Source organism: Bidens hawaiensis, unplaced genomic scaffold (genome assembly GCF_021521415.1).
Source record: "Bidens hawaiensis isolate Kalapana, Puna unplaced genomic scaffold, B.hawaiensis_p1.1 tig00033191_1, whole genome shotgun sequence".
Taxonomy (NCBI): domain Eukaryota; kingdom Viridiplantae; phylum Streptophyta; class Magnoliopsida; order Asterales; family Asteraceae; genus Bidens; species Bidens hawaiensis.
The window spans coordinates 139,108-149,021 of record NW_027495685.1 but is presented as its reverse complement, the minus strand read 5'-3'; the positions used below and the strand labels follow the sequence as shown (position 1 = coordinate 149,021).

Genomic DNA, 9,914 nt, shown 5'->3' with positions numbered 1-9,914 from the left:
AGGGACCAGACCCTCATAATATCTGAGATGATAGGGACCAGACCCTCATAATATCTGAGATGTTAGGAACCAGACCCTTACAATATCTGAGATGTTAGGGACCAGACCCTTATAATATCTGTGATGTATAGGATAGAATAGCTTATCGTATACCACAGGATTATGAAAGAAAGTATGTAAGTACGTATGCATGTATATAAAGTATGTATGAAAGTGGTAATAACAGGTAAGGTATGAATACATATCTTCGGACACGTATGAGTAAGGATATGAATGTAATATATGTTAATTGATTAACTAGAACTCACTCAGCGTAGCTGACTTTTAGTATGCATGCAGGCAAATAGATTGAGGCAGCTGGCTTGAGGAGGGACACATGGCATGAACTGAAGAGACTGGCATCCACGATGAAGTGTCATGACTGTTTTAATTAGTGTTTATGAAGACAATTTGTATGTTAAGACAAAAACAAATGTTTTGTAATGTGATGTTTGAAGTTTTAAATTATTCCGCGAAGTTTTAATTAACTCTGATATTTAGAACTGTGTTCATGAGTAAATCTAACACCAAAGTAGCGCTTTCAGGAACGGAGTCTTACATACTCGCTTTCTCTGTAATCACGATCACGTTTGAGCTCCACCATTGTAATCACCTTTATCATTAATAAATCGGTGGTGATAGTTTTCACCGCCCGGGGTTTTTTGCTTATTATCCTAAGGATAACGGGTTTTTTCCTCGCAATAAATCCTCATGTTCAAGCACTTTTACGTTCATTTCATACAAGCACCTAGTCCCGATTACTAATTTGGTTACGAAATCGTTGTTAATTTTTGCTCAAAACAGCCGCCATGACAAATGCCACTCGTTGAATTTCATATGATTCAAACGCATATTCGTTTTCAGGCGCTTTATCCATCAAATCAAAGTTAACAGTTGCTGCATGCAAACCTACAATAGATGTTCAACAAGTTAACCAAACGGTGAAAGTCGAATGTGGCATCAAGTTCCTATATAATGTCAAGCACCTCCATGTAATCGCGGGCATCAGAATCAAGTGATGGAGGTTCCATCACAGAGAGGAAGAAAGATTCTGCCTGGTTAGTAGCATGTATTCTAACCGACCATAACTTCAAGGTTTCATCGGAAGTGTTCTCAATGGTGATCGGCAAAATGTATTTTCACCCACAGCTACAATTTTTTCCAGCATGCCGTCATTGCCCAAGGGAAATGGAACAAAAATGACGATCATGCCCTCATGCCCTCTTCCTGTGGGTTGTAGCGATACAAAGGTGAATTTGTGGGCAAATTAATAGGAGCCATAACCTCTACACCAAAGTCATCCGGATCCATTGGGAGGTTGGGTTACACTTTTGATGATGAGGTTGAATTATAAAAGTTTAAATGTGTTGGTGATGAGGTTGGGTAACATAGGTTACACTGTTCATATATATATATTGATATTGATGACGGAGGTTGGGTAACATATTGATGATGATTCTTGACTCTTGAGAGGAAATGGAAGCCTAAAAAAATATGATGATGGGTGTATAAGTAATGATATCATGAACCATGAACCATGTTGTCTTATCAAACATCATGAACCTGTTGTCTCTTCAAAGCATCATTCAATTTGAGATTTTGTGGGTTGCCCTATTCAGTGCCGGCTCTTGGGTTGGCAACCCGGACGACCGACCGAGACACTTAATTTTTTGGGGCAAAAAATATTTTTATATATGTATATTTTTATACATTTTTAAAAATTTTCTTTATAAAACAGGTACAAATCTTAATCCTTTTATTAGATATTAGGCCCAATCTTTTTTTACCCATAACTCATTTGAGATGTTGGGTCTACAACTCTTTTTATTTCATTACTCGTTAGGGCCTAACGTTAAGGTGCATAATCGGGTTTTTTAAATAGTGGTTCCGGGTATGAAACCGGGTATGAGTATGACCGAGTATTAGAAAATCGGGTTTTGCAATACTCGGATCGGGTTTGGGTACGGGTATTGTCTTTAAAAATCATAACCTATGAATCGGGTCCGGGTCGGTGTAGAACTGGGTATTTAAATACCCTATTTCCGGATATTGAAAAAACCCTATTTTCGGGTTTTTTGAGCTTTTTCCGGCTATTTTTAGGGTATAAATTGGATATTTTAAGGGGCTGCACTTTTTAAGGGTATTTTTCGGGTAATTTTGAGTATTTGATAAACCCAATTTTGGGTATTGGAAAAACCCAGTTTCGGGTATGGAACCGGTTTCGGTTTTCGGGTATTACTATGTACAAATCGGGTCCGGTTCGGGTACAGGTTTTGGTACTTAAATACATACCCTATCTGTACCTTACGGATAGGGCCGGGTATGGGTACGGGTATGAAAAACTAGGGATAAAAAACCCGGTTCCGGGTTCGGGTTTTTTGTGCACCTCTAGCCTAAGGGCCTTTTCATTTCAGCTTGGCCAAAGCATTTGAATTTTCGGAGACGGCCCTGTATGAGATTATGAAAAGACAAGAGGAATACCAATTAACCCTTCAACCAAAACCAACTGTGGTCAGTCCTTAATTCTCTCTCTCTCTCTCTCTCTCTCTCTCTCTCTCTCTTTTCACATGAAATGATAGGATTGGACTGATTGGTTCATATAAAGATTTAGCTAAACTTGGCCATATTGAGACATCTGAGGATATGTCATACCGGGTAACATAACACCTTGTTGTAGGTAAGCCTAAGGCATGGAGCATGTGGTTCCTATCAATGATGGTGCAACCATACTTCTTGCCAAAGGCAGGGACATCAAAGCTTCGGCCATGGAAGTGCTTGTTAAGGAAGGTACCACAACGAGTGAGCTTTGGAACAGTTGTTCCATGGTGTGCTCTCCTACTTCGTTGAGAGCTATGGGCGAGGCTGTTAAGCTTACTCTTTCCTGAGGAGAGAGTATGTTCTCATATTCCCCATCACCAACTACCTGGTCCTTAAGAGTTTCTTCCCTACGGGGAAGGCGTGCTCGTGCTTGGTAGACTAAGCATGGGGGAGAGTGTAACATCAGGTTCTACAGTGTAATCCAACCTTATTATCACCCTTTTGGCTCGTTCTTCCTGAGCATAGTTGTTTATTAGCTCCCTAAGCTGGATGAAGTTTCGTTTAACACCCTTAGGCGTCATATCTATCCTCTCTATGGGGAGTAGAAACCATCCCTTGGAGAGGATTCCACTTCTAGACGAGGGTGGTGTTTGGAACTGGAAAGATTGTGACGACGTGTTGGCTGGTTTGAAACATATACAATCTGATTCGCTGTTCAGTTTAACGGCTTATGGTTTGTAAAGTAAAACCAGCCGTTATACCAAACCCGACATTTAACATTTATTATTATTATTATTATTATTATTATTATTATTATTATTATTATTATTATTATTATTATTATTATTATTACTACTACTACAAACTTATGCATATATGTTAACCAATCCTTGTATGCAAATTATCTAATTAGTATATTTGATAAGTGTGGCGACACAAAAGTTAAGATTCACGCTTTTGTATATATTATATGTTTGTGGAATGAAAGCAATACTTTGGCTATGGTGGGGTGGTCTAACTAGTATAGTCAAAAACCAAACAGTAAAACCGTGAAAAATGGTCGGTTCAGCCAACCCAAACAACCTGGTTAATTCAGTTTGCGAAAACTGGCCGAGCCACACCGTAAACACCCTTGATAACAATCAGGGCCGGCCCTGGGTGGGGTCGGGTCGTCGACGGCCCCTGACCCCACACCCCGCTAGGCCCGAATTTTTTATAAAATATATATTTTCTTTTATGAAAAACAATATGTATATTTAATGTTTAAACTCAATTACATAGCAACTGCCTTGCTCTAATGGCAAAGGGGCATAACTCACAACCAAAAGGTTGTGGGTTACAGTCTTATTTGAGACATGCTTAAGCTATGTTTATATAAAAGTTTTTTACACAACCCAAATCATAACTAAGTAAGCCTATTTAAAAATTAAATTGTTTAAACCCAACAACATACTCCTTTTACTTAAGGCCAAAAATATTTTTCGCATTCGGCCCAAAATTTTTTAACTTCTCGGGCCGGAGCCGGCCCTGATAACAATTGATGGGCGCAGGTAAAACATGTACCTTGAACTCAATGGTAAAAGTATCATTACAACAATGATACGAAGTTCATACCAATGATTAGAAATATAAAAACTGGATCATCAGTAGATACTAAGGAAAGGATTATTAAGCATACATCAACAACAAACATCCATACTTGGATTATGCATTGCAACTAGATTGGTCTGCAAGAGAACCAGCAGCATTTGATGAAGATGGTTCTGCATACCATTGTTGATCCGCACGCGTTAGGAATGTAGCTTCTGCATTGGCAACACGATCATATGTCAGAAATATGAATCAACCGAAAAACTTATAGATCAAAGGGGTGAGTAATCTTGACGTACCCGAGAAAAAGACGTCCTTATAATCTTCTTCATCGTATATAAATTGTGGCGGATCCGGTGAACCGACCCCTACTATAGTACTTCCACTGCAAAATCATTATGAAAATGATGACCGAATAATATGATTACTTAATGTAGCAAAAATCATTATGCTTCATTTTTATTTCATTAGGGGTCGAAATTCTTAGCATGGGTGTTATATAAACCATTGAAATCATCCAACCCAACGGCCAACACGGTTGCCAAAAACAGTCACCTGACAAATTAAACGGAATATCGATACCTTCCAGACATAAAAACAGCATCATATTTTGCACGGCCCGCAGCAATTATGCGTTGTTTTAATCGTTTCAGAGATGGGAGCACTTCAAACGCGGGCAGTTCTATGGCAATAACATATGTGAAGTGATATTAATCAATTCTGATAACGTGTCACATATACAATATATATAAATAACTTCATACCCAAATCGTTTACACAAACGTCTTGTGATATTCCGTTCTTTGATATCTTCTCCAGCAAGGTTGACGGGTCGATGGTACTTGATGCATCTAACCGGAACCGCTGATAAGATACATTTCAATATTTGATTATTATTGTTATACATAGAGGTGACACTTTTAGATCCGTTTACGGATCAACAGGTTGATTTGGGTTGTGTTTTATCTCAAACCGGTCAAATCAAAAAAGTCAAAAACAAAGGGGAACGGGTCAAACAGGTTGAAAGTAGTCTAAAGTTCATTTTTAAGGTCTTAAATCTACTAAATCGTTTTTCCAGATTTTGATTATGAGAATTATACGGTTTTTTTAATGAAAATAAACCATTTATTGTTTTAAAATTATAAGATGGAAAAAAAAGAGTCTGTATGTCTACCCGTTTCGGCCTGAACCTGCTTTGACCTGTTTCAGCCCGCACCTAATTTGACCTGTTTCATCCCAAACCTGTTTTGACCCATTTCAGCCCAAACCTGGTTTGACCTGTTTCATCCAGACCTATTTTGACCCATTTCAGGCTGAACCTAATTTGACACATTTCAGCCCAAACCTAGCTTGACCTGTTTCAACCCAAACTAATTTTTGACCAGTTACAGCCCGAACATGTTTTGACCCATTTAAACTGTTTTGACGCGTTTCAGCCCAAACCTAGTTTAACCCGTTTCAGCCCGAACCCGCTTTGCCCTGTTACCCAATTCGCATGGCCCATCCATCTTGTCACCTCTAATCACAAGACAAAAAATTACCTTGTAAACTTCAGCTGTGGCGCATGCCTCAGGAGGCTTAATCAGAACCATTGGCAGGTCGAAAGGTACCAGTGAGGGTATATCTTGGACAATCTAACATCAACAATGTGACAAACAAATCAAATTACACGCAATATATTTTACATGAAATTAGCATGGTATTAGAGTATGTATAGTGATTTAACTAACAAGTGAAAAACACCCCCCCCCCCCCTCCCGGGTCACTGCCACGTAGGCATGGGGGCTCTCAAGAACTTTTCCATAAAAATGCATAATGGTTTAACTAACAACACAATTATTATTTAATCTTTTTTTTATATATAAAATTTTTGAAATGAGCCTGGCCCCCACACCCCTTGCCAATGACGCTCCTGCCCTCTCACGCCCTACCCGTTTTGGTGTTTGGCGCTTTTTTTGGCTGACATATATAAGGGCGTTAACCCATAACGCCTAGTCTTATAAGGAAAAACAGCAAATTGATCATCTATTCATTTAAATGGATACGTACCTCACCTCTACCGGTGCAATAGGCGGCTCCATTGGAAAAGAAGAACGGGACATCTGATCCGATCTCACCCGACCATTCTTGGAGTTCTTTTTCAGTGGCTAGACCACCACTGAACTGGTTTGCCGCCCATAGAGCGGTTGCAGCGTTACTACTTCCGCCACCAAGCCCCGCCCCGGTTGGAACTCTTTTATCAACATGAACCTGCCAGAAAATATCAAAAGTGAAGAGGTGCCGAGTTTGATAGAATTTACGGGTGTAAACGAGCCAATATGGTCGTGAGATACTCGAGATCGGCTCGTTAAAAGCTTGAATCGAACCAAAAGCTTAAACGAGCTCAAGCCAGAGTTTCACTTATCAAGCTCGAGCTGGCTCGCGAGCCTAAATGAGCCATTATTTATATAATTTCGATCTAATATATTAATTCTATATTTATATACTAATTATTATGTATAAAATTTATAAAAAATAACTAAATAATATATATATATATATTATGATCTACAAAAAAAAATTATAATTAGCATAATGTATATAAATAATTATAAACTAGCCAGTTGCCCACGCGATGCAGCGGTGTACGCGCAAACAGAATCGGTGTTAGTACGTTTGTAACCTCGCAACGGTACGTGCATAACCTAACAGTGGTATGCATTTAACGTGGCATCGGGCTTGTAACCGATGCCAGTAAGCGCGCCACATAAATGTTGCTTGAACGCACGCAACCGGTGGCGACAATCAAGAAGCAAAGATGAAATGTACAGTAATTTCAAATAAACTACTTTTTAACCCAATCAGTTTTGACGGACGTGTATCGACCCGAAAATGTTTTAACCCGAAGCCCGTTTGGATATGACCCCTTTCGATCTAAACCCATCCCGACATGAACTAAATTAACTCTTTTTTTGTATTAACTTGTTCCAACCCTAACTCGCTTCGACACCATTAGCCAAACCTGCCTGACCCGTTGCCGGTAATAACTGGTAATCACGCAACATGCTAATTTTTTTAAAAATTAATAAACCATAGCAATACCATACTCATATTAAGGATAATAAAATGCTCGTTTTTATGGTGTAATTTTTTAGAAAAAATATTAACGTGTGAAAAAGTTATTGTCGTTAAAAAGTCGTAGGGGTAGTTGGTTTAGAACAAGGGGAAAATGTGTAACTATTTAATAAATTAACAAAACTTTATTGAAGTTGAAGGACCATTATTGTAATTTATTTTTGAATGTGCAAAAACTATATTATCCCTACATTCTTAAAATTATATGCATTGTTACTTGTATAGTATGCAACAAAAGTGGTACCTCTTAAAATTTAAGAGGTCCCTCACTCCTATATTATATATTGTGTAGATGTATAAAATAGTTAATAAATAATAAACAAGCTAAGCTCGAGCTTGAAAAACTGCTCACAAGTCACGAGCCGAGCCCAAACTTTAGAATCAAAGCACAAAACAAACCTGTTATTTATACTATTTTTTTCTTTAATAATGTATAAATCAATATTTATAAGAAATTATTATATATATAACTAAATAATATACTTTACGATATATAACAACTAATTAAAATATAAATGTACATAAATAACTATAAATATATATAAATGATAAAGGAGCTTGAGCTTGAAAACCTACTCACGAGCCGAGTTCAATCTTTAGAAACAAACCTTGAAGCGAGCAAAGCTCAAGCTCTCATAACTTAAATGAGGTAAGCTCAACCTCGGCTTGGCTCTTTTACAGCCTAATTCAGAATGGTAAATCCAGATTGTGTTATCCTTAATGGGTCAAAGTGGTCAAAATAAGTAGCTTAAAATAAAGCGGGTCAAAAGTTACCAAAGATTTTTTTTCTCTTGTATAAAAGTTCATAAATCATTTTATTCAAAAGATAACATCATAAGCAATAAAGTATTTACTACAAAAATTATATACAATCTAACTGCTAAAGAGTCATGATTTCATGTAATTTTACGCGTCTTACCCAAAAGAATTTGTCACTTCCAGTCTTCTTGCGGTATAAATTCAAGGCCTTTATTATCTGAATTCACAAAAGATTTCATTAAAGTATACATAAGCGACACTAAAAGCAGAAAAGAATTGAAGATTGCTGATTTACCAAATTTCTTTCATCAAGTGGGATTCCAGGCACATTGGTTGACAATCGATCGGTAGATTTTGATGGTGACAAGGAGAATTTTATCTTATCACCTAAACTGATTACCTAAGGGTGGTAAAACAGTCCAATTTTCAACATCAAAAGTGTTAAATAAACCTTCAAAATATAGAATAAAAGATCAGCAATAAACAGCATATTATACAACTTACATGAAATAAAGATGCCAAGTCATGAAACCCGTCCGGCCTCTTACTCGTTATTCTTAAAAACACATTAATCTGCATTTCGAAAAGATTTCAAAAACCAGTTCATAAACAGAGTATTGCATTGACTTTTGAAGTCAACTTTAAGATGCATATGAAATTATAATTTTAATTGAAAATTTTCCATATTAACCAACTGTGAATGTACTGATATCTTCTAGCGTTGTAAACATCAGTATGTGCTACTTGGGTGGTTGGGTAGTAACTAGCGATTAGTCGGGGGTTGGGGTACCAACTTGAGTTGTGAGAACTTGAAAGAGCTCCATTCATAGAAAATGAGATGATGTAAGTAAGTAACCTTGCAAGGAGAAAAGAGGGAGAGCCTAGACAATCCAGCATTCATATCCACCTCATCTAGATTATACACTATCTGAATTGAAACACACATCAACATAATAATAGTAATGAGAAAACATTAAAAAAACGAACTGATGCCAAATATAATCATAATTATACCTCCACTTGCTTTCTTGTATCAGATGAGGCTTTAATCACTCGATTTCTGGAAGCAAATTGAAAGTGTTTAGGTTGATGGGGATGGGCCGTGACCGTGAATTTGGATGAGAAGAGATGAGAGGCCGCCATTGTCGCCATCGATTGAAATTGAAATTGAAATTGAATTGATGATCCAGAGACAGAGAGAGAAGTTAGTTATGGTAGTTGGTTGGGGGAGGGGATAATTAAGTGAAGATGCTCAGCGTCTTTATTTTGACTCTTCTGCTGCTCAATGTCAACATTCTACTCCCTTATTTAATCATTATTAATAAAATAAATAAACTACGATATCATTTGAGACTTATTAATTTCTCACACACATATATATAATATGTTTATTTTAATGTTTCTTATTTTCATCTTACATGAAATATTCTTGATAAAAGTGGCATTTTCGATCTTGTGGTTTATCAAATAATATGAATTTAGTACAATTTTCTTTTTTTTTTTGCATATGGGCCATCCATGTTTTCCAATTCTTGTCAATTACATCCAAATCACTAAAGTTGTTTAATTTAATCATTAAGTCAGGGGTAGGCGTGTCTTTTCACTCTTTATGTATTATATGAGTAAAGTGCCAAAATCATCCCCAAGGTTTGGTCACATTTACGAATTTCGTCCAAAAACATTTTCTTTCACAATTAGACCCTCGATGTTTCCCAAAACGTTGCCAATTTCGTCCAAATTGTTAACTCTGTCTAAATTCAACGTTAACTCATCTCATGGGTGTTATTGTCCTTTTACATGTTCGTTTACATTATTGCACTGAGCTAAACCCTTTGTATGAGTAAAAATATAGAAAAATAAACTAACAGATACTA

The 9,914-nt window shown here is 37.0% G+C and overlaps 1 protein-coding gene across 1 annotated transcript; it reads right to left on the bottom strand.

The window, feature by feature from the left end:
• Window positions 1–4,257: 4,257 nt before the first annotated feature.
• On the bottom strand, window positions 4,258–8,948 carry LOC143584596 (4-diphosphocytidyl-2-C-methyl-D-erythritol kinase, chloroplastic/chromoplastic-like). Its single transcript, XM_077066616.1, has 10 exons — window positions 8,897–8,948; window positions 8,545–8,613; window positions 8,336–8,440; window positions 8,201–8,257; window positions 6,217–6,417; window positions 5,709–5,801; window positions 4,932–5,031; window positions 4,750–4,849; window positions 4,467–4,552; window positions 4,258–4,382 (listed from the first exon to the last, which is right to left on the bottom strand). Exons 1-10 carry the CDS (start codon window positions 8,939–8,941, stop codon window positions 4,282–4,284), a joined length of 957 nt encoding a protein of 318 aa, XP_076922731.1. The 5' UTR covers window positions 8,942–8,948; the 3' UTR covers window positions 4,258–4,281.
• Window positions 8,949–9,914: the final 966 nt, after the last annotated feature.

Coding starts and splice junctions, on each gene's coding strand:
- LOC143584596 (XM_077066616.1), bottom strand. CDS start 8,941: ATGAATGCTGGATTGTCTAGGCTCTCCCTCTTTTCTCCTTGCAAG. Junction 5,802..6,216: donor ATTGCACCGGTAGAGGTGAG/GTACGTATCCAT, acceptor TGTTGATGTTAG/ATTGTCCAAGATATACCCTC. Junction 4,850..4,931: donor CGTTTGTGTAAACGATTTGG/GTATGAAGTTAT, acceptor TTATTGCCATAG/AACTGCCCGCGTTTGAAGTG.